A 17,022-nucleotide genomic window follows, 5' to 3' on the forward strand; every position below is an offset into this window, starting at 1 on the left:
ATTCGTTCTCTTGCTCGCTTGCCGAGGGAGCGTCATATACGACGGCCGGTGTTGTAAATAAATAAATAAATACAACGGACATCCCAAGCTAGGGCTGGGTCGAGGACAGACACGTCCCCACCTTTGCAGGATTTTGCAAAAGCGAGGGGGGAGGGCGCATCGCCGCGCGGAGAGGGCTGGGCACAGGGCACAGGGGATCTCTCTCGCATAGGATATGCACTCGGCGGCACGAGGGCAAGGCTGGGCGTCCTATTTGTGCTCCCCCCCCGTTCCCTCGTTCTTGGAAGGGGCTTTCTGCGCTCGGCCTTTCGTCTTCGCCCGCTTCTCTCTCGATCTCTCAGCTCCACCGGTTCCGAGCCAAAGCGTGCATGCCAGCATGGACTCCGCCGCGCTGCGTACGATAACCCTCGACCACCGCCAGTACTTTGTCGCCGCGAGTGCCGTGCCCGGCGGCGGCGTCCAAGTCGCACTCACCGACGGCGCCGACTCCTGGAGTGGCACTCTCCCCGCGTCGGAACTGACACCACCAAACCGCATGGACGCTGCAGACTATGCGAGGCGTCTCCGTGACGGGCTGCTCGGCCGCGCATCGGCAGTGGGCGACCACCTCGAGCTCGAGTTGGTGCCGCCAAGCGAGCGCAAGCTGGTCTGGCGCGCCTCTGTGCAGCACACCGGCCCGCTGCCGCTGCGCTTCGCGCTTAGCCAGGCACGCACGGCCTCACTGCATGGCCGCGCCGCGGCGCCGCGCCGCGCCCACCTGAGCCGGCGTGGCGTGGCAGGCGATCCGGCTGCCTGCGGAAGGGTCACCCGGCGAGACAGCGCGGGCGATGGCGGCGCGTTTGGCCCGACACGTGAGCGAACTGCAGGCGGAAGTGGAGGACGGCGACGAGGCGGAGCGCCGGCTGGCGGACGAGGCGGGACAGGTCCACGCCCTGCGCGCCGGCGTCTTGTGCGCCCAAGCCGAGGCGGTTCCCGAGGCACGCCGGCGCCGACACACGGGCCTGTTGCCTCGGCCCCCTCGCAGCCGAGTCCCTCGACGCTCGCGCAGGCGCGAAAAGCCATGATGGAAGCACTCAACCGCATTAAGTTGCGCTGCTCGCGGCTCGATGCCGCGCTCGAGCGATACGAGCGCGGCGGCGACTCATTTGGAGCGCTCTCCGAGGCCGAGGGGAGTCCCTCCGAGAGTGACCACGAGTCGGGAGGCGGCGCCGCGAGAAGGGAGGGGGTGCGGGGCGGCGGCGCGGGCAGCCTCAAGCGCCCCGCCTGCACCGGCCAGACCAGCAATAAGCGGCCCGCTACACTTGCAAACGAGACGGCGGCCGCGGCAGCAGCACGACCAGCAGACCTTGCCATGAGCGAGTCTCTCGCAGACATGCTATGAGACATCGCTCTGAAATCGCGTTCGCGAGTAGGTGTAGACTAGATGTGCGTTTCAAAGAGGCTTTCAAGCAGGCGATCGTCGGTGTGAGGTGTGTGTGGACGACACACACGGTCTAGCCGAGCAGGGTAGCACACGGTGGCTCTCCCCTCTCCGGCTCCCAGGGGGCCCGGGGGGCTGGTGAGTGTGGCGCTCCCCGGCATGAACGACACAAATCGGCACCGGATTCACGCGCTCTCAAGCAGCCCCCGCCTCTCTACTGCTTGGGCGGCTCGGCGATCCCCAGCTCCTTGTAGAGCTCGGCCATGCGCTGTTGCATGTAGGCGCCCGACTTTGCGTGCGCCTGTGGGGACAAAAGTCCAAACCGGGCGTCTCAGATTCGAGTGGGGCCAGGCCGGGCACAGCCAAGTCTCACGCCTGCTTCATCGCGGCCGCCACCTCCGCCGAAACCGCCTCGGCGCCCTTGGCCACCATTTCATCGCTCACCTTGACGTCCAGGGGCACCTGATATTCAAGCCCAATGGTGGCGTCTAAGCGGTGCTGCCTCGCAACCTCGCCCCCCATCCCTCCCTGGCTTCCTGCATCGCCGTGATTTTGACGAGGATCGCACCCTCGTTCGTGGCAACCTCCACCTCGGTCTGACCCAGCTCCTCCTGAAGCGCTTGGATCTTTTGGCCAAGCGCCGCGTACTTCTTCATGTTTTCAGGGTTGAACATGTCCTTGGCGGCCTTCATCTGCGAGCCGGTGAGTGATTGGTCGCTGGACTATCCTCAGGGCTTGCCGGCGAGCGGATCCACACGGCGGCGCACACCTGCTCCATGAAACCTCCCATCCCGCCCTCGCCGTCCGGCTTGCCCCCTGCGCCCCCAAACATCATGCGGCAGCAGCTGCTAGACGACGCGCTGCTCGCAGCGGCGCCAGCTGGCAGCCGCAGACCCGCGGCGGGCAGGCGGAACGCGTCGCACGACAGGCAGAAGGAGGCGAGCAGCACGACGAGATCGCGTGGCGTCATCGTGTGCGGCAAGCTCGACAAAAAATGAATGCTGGCGCTTCACACATGACACGTCCTCACGTATTTTTCATTTAATTGCTCGAGGATTTTCACAGGGGCGCGGACTGGCGCGATTTCCTTGGGCCTCCAGTGGGAAGGAAGCCGGGGAAGATGACTCCGAGGAGGACGAACCAGTGGAAATCCAGTTGTCAGATGTCACGATGCACCCGAAGGGGACCCCAGCGCCGGCATCATCCGTAGTGCGTAGAGGCACGAGTGTTCGAAGTACGAAGAGAGAGTGGACCTGAGCAACGACATGACTTGGAGGCAAGATCGGAGTGGGAGTCAGAAATGTGGTCCTTGCGCGAGGGGAGCTCGATAGACTCGAGGGGCCAGGATACGCCGCGAGGAGGACGGAGTTGCGCCGAAAGGCCAAAGAAGCCGCGAGAACAAGGGACCGCGGCAGGCGGCGGCGTCGCAGGACGAGGCAGAAGAGAACGACGCGACAGAGGAGGAAGTGACAAGGGAGAGAACGACGAGAGTGGGACGACCGCGAGGTGGCATGAAGGTTGCAGCGAGAAGCGGCGAGAGACTGCGAAGAGAGATAGGAAGAGGCAGACTCCCTAGGGTGGGCGACGGCTAGCACATCACACACCTCTCCTTAAAATCCCTGTGTGGTGGCGGCCTGAGGGAGGGTGTAGAGGATGTAGAGTGTAGAGCGCTGTAGAGCTGTAGAGATGTAGAGCGCTGTAGAGCTGTAGAGCTCTACATCCGCCGCGGGACGAAGCGCCTCCGTTGTAGAGCGATGTAGAGGCGCTCTACAACGTGAAATCTCTACAACAAACTCTACATCATAAGCGGCGAACGAGGCGCGTTGCACTTGCCAGTGCTGCCCTGGCCTTCTGTCTGCCCGCCCAATGGGTGGCAGGTGCCTCTGCTGCTGTGGCATGCCTCACGGCTGCGACTGGCCGGCGCCTCGGCGCGTCAGCTCGGCTCGGCGTAGCGATCGTGGCCAGCGCAACTCGCCTGGACTCAACGCTCAGCCAGGAGCTCCCGCACGCGCTGGCGCGAGGCATGGCGCATGCAACGCGTCTGAATGCTCGCCTCGCTCGCGCAAATGCGACCGTCCTCGCAGCCGACAGTCCACCGCCTGCTAAAGAAGCACAGCGACGAATGCGGCACCGGCGACACATGGCAGGCTGGTCATGACGCAGTTATAGGGTGTTGTGTGCCGTCAGAGTCACTCTCTGTGTGTCAGAGATAGTCAGGGCTGTCCATCAGAGCTCCACTAAGCTCGGAGACACCCCATTAGCGCGGCTCGACCTCTTTGAGTCACTGCCTTCCCGGCGGTTTGGCTGTAGAGCCTCTACAACAAACTCTACAGCAAAATCGCGCTCTACATCGCTCTACAACGGAGGCGCTTCGTCCCGCGGCGGATGTAGAGCTCTACAGCTCTACAGCGCTCCAGAGCGCTCTACATCTCTACAGCTCTACAGCGCTCTACACTCTACATCCTCTACACCCTCCCTCAGGTGGCGGCGTGCCGTCCTCCCACCCCTCCCTTGGGTTGTCTGTTTTCTTTCTTTCTTTCTTTGTGCCTGTGATAGTACTAGCACGCGCCAGTTCGCACCTGTGTCGAGCCTTGGAGCACTTTTGGAGCAACTTGGAGTGCAGTTATCAGCCTCACATCCAGGGCCGGGGAGCTGAGAAGCGCACCCAGCCTGTCTGCTGTGAGAGAGAGTTGTTTTGTTTAAATTCTTTGTGCGACAAAAAGAATTTTACGAGAAAACAATTCAAAATTCACAGCCACAGTTCGAAACGACAAAAGAATTATGATCGAAAAGAATTATTGATATTTTGCCGGTTTCCTCGGTTTCGCCTCAGATTTTGCAGACCGGAAACGCAAAGTGCGGGGACCCTCTCGACCGCGAGGTAGTTGGCATGATGGAGCACTTGGAGCACTTGGATGAAGGCCACTAACTACGTACGGGAGGAGGGGGTCGATCGAGAGAGGAAGGAAGGAGAGACTGCGACGAGCGAGAGGTAGGGAGGGAGGGAGAGAGAGGCAGGCAGGCAGACGCGCCCGAGGGCAAACAAAGATGGAGGTCTAGCCGATAAATTAGGGCAAACAAAAAGATGGAGGTCTAGTTAGGCACTCCAAGTGCTCCAACTGGCCTGATAAATTCTTTCGTTAAACAAAGAAAGCAAACGCAGCCCCGGCAGCCGTAATCAGTAGCCAGTGCTATGTTAAAGACCGCATGTTGTGCGCCGTCGCGGCACGGAACGTGTGTATGAGGTCCGCTATTGTCACCCTGTGCCTCGCGGCCGCGCTGAGCGAGTCGCCCCCGCCGCTGTCCCCGCCGTCCCCGCCCTCTCCTCTTCGTCCGCGGCCTGAGGGTCCTTCTTTTTGGGACGTCGTCGCCGGCCCCTCTGGCGACGGAAGATACACGTCAAACGACTACGACCTGGCTCCCGACCAACAGGATATGGCCGTCGAGTGCCCAGCAGGCCAGTCAGAGTACGATTGCATAGAGAGGTTCATAGACGATCCCACCACGGCCCAGCCGCCCGTGGGTACCACGATGGCATGGCAGCTCACCGGGACCGCCCCAACCACTGCGAGCGCCGTGGGTACCATCAGCTTCTCTGGCCCAGCTTCGATATTTCCAAAGACGCACATCACCGGCGTGGAGATCTGTCCCGTGGCGGGTGGGTGCGGCTTCACCGACCCCTACGGGCTCGAGATCAGGAACTCGGCGGAACTCTTCATCGAGTGGATCAACAAGGAGCGCGGAGGCCTCACGGTGGCGGGCCAGAAGTTCGGGTTGTGGTACTCGATGGTCGAGGACTACTCGAGCGTCAAGCACGTCGGTCGCGCCCTCTCCTCCTCCTCGCGCGCGCTCACTCAGCTGGCCGCGGCTCAATTCATTCTCGCGCCGTACTCGTCCACGCTCACGCCGATCGCGGCCGCCCAGGCTGCCCAGGAGGGGCTGATAATGATCGCCTCGGCCGCGGCCGTCGAGTCCGCCATCACGCAGTACGACAAAACGTTCGGCATCCTCGCTCCTGGCAAAGACTACATGAAGAACCCGATCGCCTCGATCGTGGCGAAGGCGGGCGCGACAGTTGCGCCAGAATTTGAAGCCGACTACGGCAGCGGTCAGGCGCGGGGCATTGATCCCGGGAGTGGCGCGGAGCTCGAGGAAGGAAGCGGCCAGGAATTCGGCGTCGGTGTGTTCAGCCGCGAAGCTGAGACTGCACCGAGGCTCAATGACATCGGGCCCTGCCACGATGCCTACAAAGGGACAGAAAGCTGCCTCCGCCACCTCAAAGTGGGGTTCATCCAGGCGGATGCAGCCTTCAACAAAGACGTGTGCGAGGGCGCCATTCTTTGGACGGAGGCACGTGACATTCACCTTAGACGCCCAATGAGCAGAGACACACGCCCAGCCTGTTACTAGAGACGCTGACGTAGCGCCTGACTCCTCCACTCGCTCGCCCTTAGGAGCTGCTCGGCGCGGACCAGGTCGCCAAGCAACCCGGAAACACCGAGGCGGATCTGGTGATGACCATCCCGAAGGAGCCGGGCCTGAAGGAAACGAAGGATGCTCTGCAGGGTCTGCGGGACCAAGACGTCAACGTCATCATCGCTTGCACGGTGTCCAGCACTGCGGAGAAGGTGATCGCCGCGCTGGAGCAGATGGAATGGACGCCGCTCGCCCTAGTCACGTCGAGCTCCGTGGGCGTTGGAACCTACGGCGCGAGGGTGGCGAGCGGCTGGTGGCAAGGGGAGTCCGTCATCGGACCCGCGTTTTGGTACCACACCGAGCCGTCCGGCACGGTCGGCGAATTCACGGGCATGACCTCGGCAGATTTTTATGCGCTCTACGAGCTCGGGCACACCAACCAAGCTGTCTCGTACATTGGCGCCTCTGCATTCACAGGACTCGCCAGCCTCAGCAAGGCGATCGAGACGGCGGTGGACACAGACGCACTGCTGGGAGACGAGGTGGAGACGCGTTGCAAAGAAATACTTTTCGGCGCCGGCAACGTGGCACCGCTTAATTCGCCTTGTGTCGGCGTCGCCTCGAAAACCGCGGGAGAGCTGGCGACGGAGCTCAAGGATCAGACAGGGACGTTCGCGGCGTGGCCTTACGGCTCTTGGCCTCGGGCCGCCGGGTACATGCAGATGGTTGGCTTCTATGACAAGGTTCTTGCTGCCCTGAACAACCTCCAGCTCACGGAATTCTTCGCGCCGGTGGACTTCACCACTTCGCGCCAAAACCAAGCCGACCAGCTTGTGCTCCAGTATCGCAGCTTCGACGTGCAGACGGGCGACGCCGTGGTGATAGCCGATGCCGCCAGCCAGCTGGAGTTTCCCATCAAATCGTGGAAGATGCGCCGGTGCGAGAAAGAGGGCCCGTCGATCAACTGGAAGTACTCCTCGATTCGATGTGGGTTCAGCTGGGACGACGCGGATCAGGAGTGCCATGCGGACTGTAGCGGCGACGAGGCGCTAGACATGGGGCAGACTAAGTACTGCGAGTCCTTCGGGTACGATCAGTGCTACGTGGATCTAGCCCCGTGCACGATTGGGAGCACCCTTCTGGACGACGACGAAGACGCATGTAATTGGCGTGGCCTCTGCGACGATGATGGCAACTGCGACTGTGACGAGGGCGCGTTTGGCGATAGATGCGAGAAAGATGTCGCAAATCAGAATTACCTGCCGCTCCCTTCGCGGTACGGCAGCTGGGGCATCGCCGCTGCTGGAATCGCCTTCGCCTATTTTTGTATCGGCTGGACGTGCGTGAACCGGAAGACCAAGGTGTTGAAGGCCGCACAGCCATCGTTCCTCGTCGTCATCGCCATCGGCTGCATTTGCTGCATCTCGGCGATATTCCCCGCTTCGTTTGACCATCGCGGCCGTACAGAGGTGTGGATCGAGGACAACTTCTTCGTCCGTGGCAATCGCATGGGCTACCCTGAGCTCGACGTGGCTTGCAACACTCAGGTCATCCCGCCCCCCGCACCGACTGGCTACACCCTGCACAACGAGCCCTGCACGCTGATGCACGCTGAGCCCCCCCCCCCCCCCTCCACCTTCTGGCCCACTCGCCTTATCTCAGGTCTGGATCTACTGCCTGGGCTTCACCATCACCTTTGGGGCGCTCCTCACCAAGCTTTGGCGGGTCATGCGAATCGTGAACAACACCTCAGTCACACTCAAGAAGATGCCCGAGTGGCAGCTGTGGTCGATTGCGATGACGCCCTTCCTGGTGCAACTGGGCATCGTGCTTGCGTGGTGGCAACTAGCGCCCCTCCGGTGGGTGGTCACGACGGACGTCGAAAACGACGTGGGGCTTTTGCAGCAGCATGGCTCATGTGTCATCTCGAGTGACGTCAGCGGCGAGGCGACGGCATCCTTGGGCATCATATTCCTTGCACTCTCCATCGGCGTGCAGCTGGGCCTGCTACTCATCGGCAACTTCCTCTGCTTCCTCGCGCGCGGTATTCCGACAGAGTATGCCGAGACGAAGTACATCGCCTTCACTATGGCGTCGCACCTGCAGACGAAGCTCTTTGCACTGCTGGCTGGCTCATTCATCTACAACTTGCCCTACGTGCTCTTCATTGTCAAGGTCCTCGTGGTGTTCATCTCAGACATTGGGACGCTAATCTTCATCTTCGCTCCAAAGATGTACATGCTGTGTCGGGAGGGGGAGGAAGGCATGGCGGCAGCGGGCATGCAGCTCCGCGCTTACGCGGCCAAGCGCTGGGAGAAGGATGCGGCAACTGACAGCCGCTTCACCGACCGAGGCGTCGAAGAGAGCAAGGGGGGCGCCCCGTACACGCGTCAGCCCGAAAAGATGGTGATGAGCATCAAGACTCAGACCGGCGCCTCGCTAGCTGACCTGACCACCAGCAAGGACGACGACGATGAGCAAAACAGGTTGCCCGTTGTCGACGTCCACGAGACGGCAGTGCAATCCGCCGTCGACGAGGCGCGCCAGGCCGATGCTCCCACACAAAGCGCAGGGGCGGCGATTATGAGACAGCTATCTGGACTTGGCGGGAGATTCGGTGCACGACCACCGTCAACCTCAAACGCTGCGGCGGACAAGGTGGAAATCGTAACGAATGTGTCGAGGCTGTCGGCGGCAGCCCCACCACCTCCGGTCAAGCCCTCCGCGACCCCGCCTGCCAGCCGAGCATCGCCCGCACCGCCGCCGCAGAGCATGCTCTACGGTACCCACAAGCCATTGGCGCCCCGCCCCGCCGTCGAATCGGGCAGGGCCGCTGGCTTTTGGGGAAGAGCTCCGCCCAAGAAGGAGCGTGCCTCTGGCGACATGTTGTAGTTGATCGAATCGTTAGCTTGTACGTACGTCTCTCTCAGCTTGTTAATCTGTTTTAATTAATACTGGAGGAAGAAGGCAAGAACAACCATATCCCGCTCTCCCGACCCACAGCCGACCAAGAGAGTGAGATCCGGTCAGAGAGATATTTCCCCGGCTGGCCGCTCCCCGCAGCCGCACCCCCCCCGGCACCAACTTGATTCGTAGATGCGCGTCTCACGGCCGGACCCCGCGGGACGGGGAGGGAGGGGGGTGGATCCGTAAATCCGTAAGTCCGTAAATCGTGTAACAAAAAACCAAGACTCCCCCGCCGCACCCAGCTACAAGGCAGGCAGAGGAGACACAGCACTCGCGACACGCTGAGAAGCCGGGGGCTGGCCTCTCCAATGCTCGCGCAACGCTGTCTGAGTGTCTGTGCACGCGCAGCAGCTCTCCGGGGTCCGCGCGGGCGGCGCACACAGTGGGAGGGCGACGACCGTGCGACTGTAACGCTACGTATATCTCTTAACAACCTCCGGCACCAAACTTGATTCGTAGATCGGCGTCTCCCCCTCCCCCTATGGGCCGCCACCCCCCTTCAATCCGTAAATCCGTAACATCGCGTGAAAAGCGCCCAAATTGAGCGTGGAAGCGGCTCCAGCCGGTTCGGAGCGTGCCCCAGCTTGCGGGAGGCGATACACGGCGTGAACGAGGACTTCGGCGACGTCCGTTGCGTTGGGCTTGGACACGCGACACATATGGCACGGACGATCTCAGCATTGTGCTGGAGGGTCTGCTCAACGAACTCGGGATAGCTGACCTCAGTACGTTCGAGGCTTTGCTCTTGCACGATACAGGCGCGGTGCTCGACGCGATCCGAAGCACCGCTGCAGCCGCAGAGGCTGGTGCGGCGGCTTATGCCAGCTCGGCCACGAGCAATGTTGTTGTGTCCCCAAGCAGCGCTGATGTAATCTCCGCGCAGCACAAGGGCAGCTTCTCCCGCACTCTCGTCAGCACAGACGCGCAAACCACGCTAAAGGGCTCGGACATCCATGCAGCTGTGAGTAGTGCGAGTGCTGAGATGCTGCTCCAGAGGCGCGCTGATGCCGCAGCGAGGCGGAGAGGTCAAGGCGCTGCACAACAAGATGGAGGGGATTATGCACACGCGTGAGGGGTTGATAGTCGCACTCGCAGAGGCGCAGCACGGCAAGCACGAATATAGTGATTGTTAAGAGATATACGTAGCGTTACAGTCGTACGGTCGTTGACCCTCCCACCGTGTGGCCTGGAACGCCCGGACCCCAGAGCTGCGCACGTGCAGACAGCGTTGCGCGAGCGTTGGAGAGGCCAGCCTCCGGCTTCTCAGCGTGTCGCGAGTGCTGTGTCTCTATCTGCCTGGTGGATGGGTGTGGTGGGGGACTCCTGGTGGCTTTTTGTTACAAATTTACGGAATTACGGATTTACGGATCGACCCCCCTCCCTCCCCGTCCCGCGGCCCGGCCGTGAGACGCCGATCTACGAATCAAGTTGGTGCCGGAATACACTATATTCGCGCTTGCGCTGCGCCTCTGGGCCCTCTGCGAGTGCGACTATCAACCTCTCTCGCGTGCGCATATAATCCCCTCCATCTTGTCGTACAGCCTTGACCTCTCCGCCTTTGCGGCATCAGCGCGCCTCGCCTCTGCCTCCATCGAAATCTGCAGCGCGTCGAGCTGCTCGCGCAGCTCGGCCTGCATCTTGGCCCGCATCTCGCCGATACGCCACTCACACTCAGCTCGAGCTGCGTTTTTTGCCTCGTCAGCCATCCGCTCGGCCGCTTTGATGTCGCGTTTAGTAGCCTGCTGCGCTGTCCTCAGGCTGTCGCGGTCGGAACGCCTAAGCTCTTGTGCCGCAGCAAGCTCAGCCCGCGCCGACGCGAGCGCCTTCTTCACAGCGCTCGCAGAGCGCTGCTCAGAAGCGAGCTCCTTGGTCTGTGACCGCAGCTTCTCTTCCAACTCCTGCCGGAGCAGCACCTCAGCACTCGCACTACTCGCGGCTGCATGGATGACCGAGCCCTTTAGTGTGGTTTGCGCGTCTGTGCTGACGAGAGTGCGGGAGATGCTGCCGTTGTGCTGACCAGAGATTACGCCAGCGGTAGCAGTGCTGCTTGGGCACACAACAACATTGCTCGTGGCCGAGCTGGCATAAACCGCCGCACCAGCCTCTGCGGCTGCAGTGGTGCTTCGGATCGCGTCGAGCAATGCGCCTGTATCGTGCTTGAGCATGGCCTCGAGCGTACTGAAGTCGGCTTCCCCGAGTTCGTTGAGCAGGCGCTCCAGCACAATGCTGAGCTGCGTCGGTGCCATGTGTCGACGTGTCCAAGGGAACCGACGTCGCCGAAGGCCTTAGTTCACGCCGAAAAGTACGTCTAACGCCTCCTGCTAGCTGGGGCACGCTCCCACGCGGCTGGGGGCCGCTCTCCAGCTCGATTAGGGCGCTTTTCACGCGATGTTACGGAATTACGGATTGGAGGGGGGTGGCGGCACATAGGGGGAGGGGGAGACGCGCATCTACGAATCAAGCGTGGTGATCTGGTGACTGGGTGTGCCGGCCCGGGGCCCGTTAGGGGCCCGTCCCCGCGCTCGAGCCGGCCCGGCGCCGCCTGGGTGCTGCCGCTGTGTGTGTGGGTGGGTGGGTGGGGGGGGGGGGCTATCTCCGAGGACTCTCGGACGCGCCAGTCCGCGCGCACAGTCCCACCGGGGGAAGTTTTTGCATCTGCCCTTCCCCCGGCCGCGCGCCCCCCGCCGCCCCCGCGCGGCCGCGGGAGACTCCCGAGAGAGCCGCAGAGTGCTCGAGTCCTCCGAGAGAGTCCCAGTCCGCCCCGCCGTTTTCGCAAACGATTATTTACGTACCGTGTGGGTCACTAACTCTCCACCTCTTCTAACTAGTACAACCGGACCGGCTTGCCCATGGTCGACTTGATGTAGAGCACCTTGATATTCTGCCAGTTCTTCTTGAGCAGCGAGACGAGGAAGTTGATGGAGAGCTTCAGGTTATCCACAATCTCCGACTCTGACATCCCACAGTGGCCGACGGCGACGTTGAGGCAGAGCACCTTCTTGAGCTGGAACTTGATGGTGGCCTTGATCTCGTCAACCTTGTTGGAGAGGTCCTCCTGCTGCTGCACCAGGGTGGGGAACTTGCCCGCCTTGTTCAGGCCGGGGCCGAGCAGCCGCGGGATCTGCTTGATGAGCGACTCGGAAGCGAGGAACGCGTGGTACTTTTTGGCTGCGGAGCAGGGAGGCAAGGGAGGCGGCGGAAGCTGAGTGAGGGCGGCAGCCGAGTGACTCACAGGCGAGGGGGGTATGTGGGTTGTGGGGGTGGAGGCGTTGGGCCGGGTGGATGGGCCGGGGGCGTCGGAGGGTGGGTGGGTGCGACTCTGCGCCGGCCGCCAACTGGCCCTCCACAGTGGGTCGCCCAGTTGATGAATGGGGCGAGGAAGAGGGCAGGCGGCTGGGGCCACGCGCACCAAACTTCTTGATGAGCTTCTTGTTTTTGTTGAAGTTCTTGAGGCCGTCCGCATTCTTGTGATCCAGGCCGAGCGAACCAGCCTGCGCGCGGGCCGGTGCGGTGGTGGGGTGGTTTGGGGCGGGGGTCGTTGCGCGCAATAGCGCGGGGGAAGTGGCGCGGCGGTGCAGCACGCGCATCCCGCGCACGCCTTTTCGCAGTGAAAGGCATCGCCAAGCACGCAGACGCGCATCTTGGGGCGCGGGATGTGCGGCAGCTTGATGTTGCCCGCGAAGCGCTTGTCCTTTTGCGGGTCGTAGTTCTTGAGGCCAATCTGCAGCTCGATCGTCTCGAGAAACTCGCGCTTCTTCTCCTCGGAGCCCTCCAGGACTTGCTGGATGCAGGAGCGCAGGTGGGCGTTCGCGATCTTCGCCATGCTGCCGGTAGCCCTGGAGGTGCGGGGGCAGCGCGGGATCAGGACGGCGGGCGAGGGGTGCCGCCCAGTCGTCTGGGACTTACGCGGCGCTCAGGCCTCCCCCTCGGCGCGCCGTCCGGGCGGGGGCGGGGCGCCGCTCCCATGCCCTCGGAGCGGCGACCGTGCCGCAGATTGGGATGCGTGGGCGGGCGCGGCCGGGTAGGGGAGGGAGCGGCTAGGGCGTGCCTCACACCACGCGCACAGGTCCGAGTTTTTTTCTTCTGTGCCTGTGTAGAGGAAGTAAGCCGTCGATGTGCACTCAGGGACGGTGCCGACGGGACGCGGCTCGAAGGGGTGGCTCCGCAGCGCGGCTGGCACTCGTCGCAGAGGCCTCACCTTCGAAAAGTCGGGCATGGCTCCACCCGCAACTTTCTCGCTAACACGCGCGCACCGCCGAGCCTGCGGCGGGCGCGCTGCGGCCGCACGTCTAACTTCGTCATAGTGCCACGACGTGCGGCCTAGATTTAGCCCACGCGCCTCTGCTCGCAAACACTCACCCATTGAATTGTCACTGCCCGTGAGTGCGAGATAGGGCTAGCAGTAGGCAGCTAGCCTCTGAGGAGGGCGTCCATAGACACCTCACAAGACCCCACACACGGTCTCGTCCGTGCCTCGCCGGCCGGCGAGATTGCTAGAGGCGGAGCGGTCTGCTCTAGTCTCACATGTTACTTCTAGTCGTCTGTTGTTTGTTGTGCCCTTGTTTGTTCTCTTGGCACCTTGGAGTGCTGGGGGGGGGCGACAGGGAGGATGTGGCCTTGAGTTATGTGTACGCCAACTCAGGGTGTGTGGCAGCCAGCTGGCTGTGTGTCTTGTGAGCCTGTTTGTGTCTGTGTGTCGCTCGTGCGTGTCGTCATCATCTGTCTAGCCGTCTAGCGTCCACCCATACCGCGTTGGTGTCCAGTCCGAGCCTGGCTGTTCTTCACCTTTCTACCTACCTACCTACCGGTCGAGAGGTGTGCTGTGAGAGAGGCTTGTATTAAAAGAATTCTTTTCTTGCGGTTGAGATTAGGGGAAATAACTGCGAGCGGCTGCAACCTCGCCCTCCTCCACCGCCGACCGCAGACAGAAAGCTGTTTGACCCGAGGACGCCGGCGGTGCTGCCGGAGGAGCGCCTCGCGCCCTTCTTGAGCACTTGAGCACTGGATAGATAGGATCGATTCCGCATGGTACGGGACCCCTCGATCGTCTCGCCCTCCCTCGCTGGTGTGTTCATTGGGTGGGGTCATAACAAACACGGTACAGGATCGAGGTGCACGCTGCTGGAGCAGTGTCGTCCCCCCTCTCGCCCTTCTCCTTGAGCTCGGGGAGGGTGCTAGTATGACGTGATTGATGAGCCCGATCGATCGTGCGTCGTAGGCTCTAGCGTAAAGTTAGCCCCGTAAGCGCCGCGGGCCTCTCTAGGGGCCTCTGCAGTCGTTTGTTTGACGCCCGTGCTCAGAAGGAGAGAACGGCCCCAGCTTCGGCTGAGTGAGTGAGGGCTGACAAGCTGCCGAGCCCAAATAAATCACTGTGAGAGTCGTGTTTTCTTGTTGGTTTTCAAAAATCTCTCTCAGACTGGACAAACAAAAACGCATGAGCGAAACCTGTCAGAGATGGCTGACTATACTTTTCCTCTCGCACCCGTCTCTTTTCCTTTCCTTTTTTCTCTAACAGCACCCTCTCTTTTCCTCTCTATTTTCCCGGGGAAACCATCAACTTTTCCGGGCTCTGAGCCGAGTCTGAGGCTGGTTTGGGCCCAAAATCAGCCAAAATTAACGGCAAAATACCGGGTATTTTGCGGGTATACCTGGAAACCCGGCTCCCGGGTATATACCTGAAAAATACCCGGTAATGTGGTATGTTGCCGGTTTCCTCGATTTTGCCTCAGATTTTGCCCCAGAGACGCAGACCAGCTCTCAGACTCAGAGACTATGGAGAGTTCACGTCATGACGGTTAAAACGGCTGTTAACCGTCATGACGTGGTCAACATGTCATGACAGCGGCTGCGAAACGACAGCAGCAACGACGGCAGCAACGACAGCTGGTGACAGCTGGTGACAGCTGGTGACAGCTGGTGACAGCTGGTGACAGCCAGCTGCCAAGGAGGAGTGAAAGGCACCAGGAACAGTGACAGCCATAGTGACAGTGACAGTGAAGCCAGTGAATGCCAACGACAGGCGGTGACAATGTCAGCGCGGGGCCCCGCGAGTGACAGCGACAGCGACAGCGACAGCGACAGCGACAGCGACAGCGACAGCGACAGCGAGGCAGCGCCACAGGCACAGCCGTGAGGCAGCCATAGCCCTCGTGAACGAACTTGAGCTTATTCCAGCCATAGTCATCGTCTACGATCCACATGCAGACTGCCGGTGACAGCATGCACCTTGAGAGGTTCAACCCGAGGTGTGTTGCTCAATGCTCTGCGCGTTTGCTTGTGATCGTGATTTCAAGGTCCCAATCCTCGCGGCTGAGGATTGACACCGTTCGCTCGCGTGAGATTTTTGAGCGGCAGATGAACCAGCGCTGGAGCCCATCACGGCACATGCTGGAGGAAGGAGGGCAAGGGTTTTGCAGATTCTCCGACTCACGCCCGCTGCTGCTGAGCGTGCGTGGCTACTGTTGAGAGGGTTTCTCATGTGGCGTCGGGCGTGCGAGTGAGCGGTCTCGCGCGCATGCATCTATATCTTGAGTGTCCTGTCTCTCTCGCTAGTGGCACCACACACTGTCCTGCGGGGGTGCTCATGACAGCAGCAATGACAGCAGCAATGACAGCAGCAATGACAGCAGCAATGACAGCAGCAATGACAGCACAGCAGCAGCAACGACAGCGATGACAGCAGCAATGACAGCAGGAATGACAGCTGCGCAATTACAGCAGCAGTGACAGTTGGACCGTCGGGGATGGTTACGACAGCAGCAACGACAGCAGCAACGACAGCAGCAACGACAGCTGGTGACAGCTGGTGACAGCTGGTGACAGCTGGTGACAGCTGGTGACAGGTAGGTGTCACTGTCGCTGTCGTTTGCTGTATGACAGCTGGCAGCTGTCATGACAGCGGCTAACCGTCATGACAGCGGCTAACCGTCATGACGTGAACTCTCCATAGTCTCTCAGGGAAACTCGCGAGTCGGAACGCGAGTTTCCAGAATGGAGAGCACCAAAATCCCAAACACCCTATGTTTTCCCTTGAAATTTCCGGAAACGCAAAGTGCTGGGGGCCCTCTGTTTTCCTTTTTGCCGGAAAACATATGTATATGCAGGCCAAGTCAGAGTCCACCCCCGGGTATGTTCGTAAGAGCCAGCGTTTCCAAATTCGAGTAGGTAGGGGGTTATCTTGACACTTGAGCACTTGAGCACTGGATAGGGTCGATTCCGCATGGTACGGGACCCCTCGATCGTCTCGCCCTCCCTCGCTGGTGTGTTCATTCGGGGGGGGGTCATAACAAACACGGTACAGGATCGAGGTGCACGCTCTGCTGGAGCAGTGTCGTCCCCCCTCTCCATCATCTCACTGTGAGACGTCGGCGGTGATGGCGGTGTGACCGACCGAGCTACAAGAGGAACTTGTTCTGCAGGATCCGGGATAGTCAGACGCACTACACTGGGCCTGAGACCGCCCACGACGTTTCCCTTCGTCTCGGGTCTGTGTGGGTTCGAACCACTCCGGAATGGGCAGGCCCATCGATTGAATCATTGTTTTTCCACCTGTGGAGAGAGAGAAAGGGCCATCTTGAGCACTTGAGCACTTGATAGGGTCGATTCCGCATGGTACGGGACCCCTCGATCGTCTCGCCCACCCTCACTGGTGTGCTCATGGGGGGGGGTCATAACAAACACGGTACAGGATCGAGGTGCACGCTGCCGAAGCAGTGTCGTCCCCCCTCTCCCCGACGGCGATGGCGGTGTGACCGATCGAGCTACAAGAAGAGCTTGTTCAGCAGAATCCGGACCGTCGGATGCACTATATAGGGCCGTCTGATTTAATTGTGAAAATTCCTGTTGTGCAAGAGCGGAGAGAGGGCTCGGACGGGGCGCGTGGCGGGAGAGGGCAGGGAATGGGCGAGGGGGGCGGGAGGGGGGCTCAGCCGTGCAAAAAGCATCAATTAATAATAATAATAATGAAGAAATATTGCTCGGCCGTCCATGGAGTCCGTCTCGATCTGGAGGAGACCTAGGAGGAGACGGCACGTTCACATTGTCGTAACCGAAGAGGATGTTGACCTTTAGCTCTCGGGGTTATCTAGCTTGGTTGGATGGATGGAGAAAGAAAGGAAGGAAGGGGAGAGCGAGCGAGGTGTGTTCTCTAGGCCCCTCCCTAGTTAGTACTGGGAGAAAAGCAGAATTCAATTTTACAACGAAACTCCCTCGCACAACAT

General features: G+C 61.0%; 5 protein-coding genes across 5 annotated transcripts in view; 2 read left to right on the forward strand and 3 right to left on the reverse strand.

Annotated features, from left to right (window-relative positions):
• Positions 1-376: 376 nt before the first annotated feature.
• On the forward strand, positions 377-1,437 carry EMIHUDRAFT_454946 (hypothetical protein; the record flags this gene model as incomplete). The annotated part of the gene is made up of 3 exons (XM_005789487.1): positions 377-661; positions 780-977; positions 1,049-1,437. The coding sequence occupies 3 exons, from the start codon at positions 377-379 to the stop codon at positions 1,379-1,381; spliced, it is 816 nt and encodes a 271-aa protein (XP_005789544.1). The 3' UTR covers positions 1,382-1,437.
• On the reverse strand, positions 1,392-2,390 carry EMIHUDRAFT_467083 (hypothetical protein; the record flags this gene model as incomplete). Its single annotated transcript, XM_005789488.1, has 4 exons — positions 1,392-1,721; positions 1,796-1,882; positions 2,005-2,112; positions 2,190-2,390. The coding sequence occupies 4 exons, from the start codon at positions 2,388-2,390 to the stop codon at positions 1,635-1,637; spliced, it is 483 nt and encodes a 160-aa protein (XP_005789545.1). The 3' UTR covers positions 1,392-1,634.
• Positions 2,391-10,296: 7,906 nt separating this feature from the next.
• On the reverse strand, positions 10,297-11,049 carry EMIHUDRAFT_225798 (hypothetical protein; the record flags this gene model as incomplete). The annotated part of the gene is made up of 1 exon (XM_005789489.1): positions 10,297-11,049. The coding sequence occupies one exon, from the start codon at positions 11,047-11,049 to the stop codon at positions 10,297-10,299; it is 753 nt and encodes a 250-aa protein (XP_005789546.1).
• Positions 11,050-11,574: 525 nt separating this feature from the next.
• On the reverse strand, positions 11,575-12,626 carry EMIHUDRAFT_414037 (hypothetical protein; the record flags this gene model as incomplete). Its single annotated transcript, XM_005789490.1, has 3 exons — positions 11,575-11,971; positions 12,213-12,294; positions 12,402-12,626. The coding sequence occupies 3 exons, from the start codon at positions 12,624-12,626 to the stop codon at positions 11,628-11,630; spliced, it is 651 nt and encodes a 216-aa protein (XP_005789547.1). The 3' UTR covers positions 11,575-11,627.
• Positions 12,627-16,859: 4,233 nt separating this feature from the next.
• EMIHUDRAFT_225801 (hypothetical protein) overlaps positions 16,860-17,022 on the forward strand; it is a gene marked incomplete at both ends in the record, with an annotated part of 1,161 nt that continues 998 nt past the window's right edge. The window contains one exon of the mRNA XM_005789491.1: positions 16,860-16,881. Within this exon, the coding sequence (XP_005789548.1) occupies positions 16,860-16,881 (22 nt within the window). The remainder of the gene's footprint in view (positions 16,882-17,022) is intronic.

The sequence above is a fragment of the Emiliania huxleyi genome (genome assembly GCF_000372725.1).
Source record: "Emiliania huxleyi CCMP1516 chromosome Unknown EMIHUscaffold_127, whole genome shotgun sequence".
Classification (NCBI taxonomy): Eukaryota; Haptophyta; order Isochrysidales; family Noelaerhabdaceae; genus Emiliania; species Emiliania huxleyi.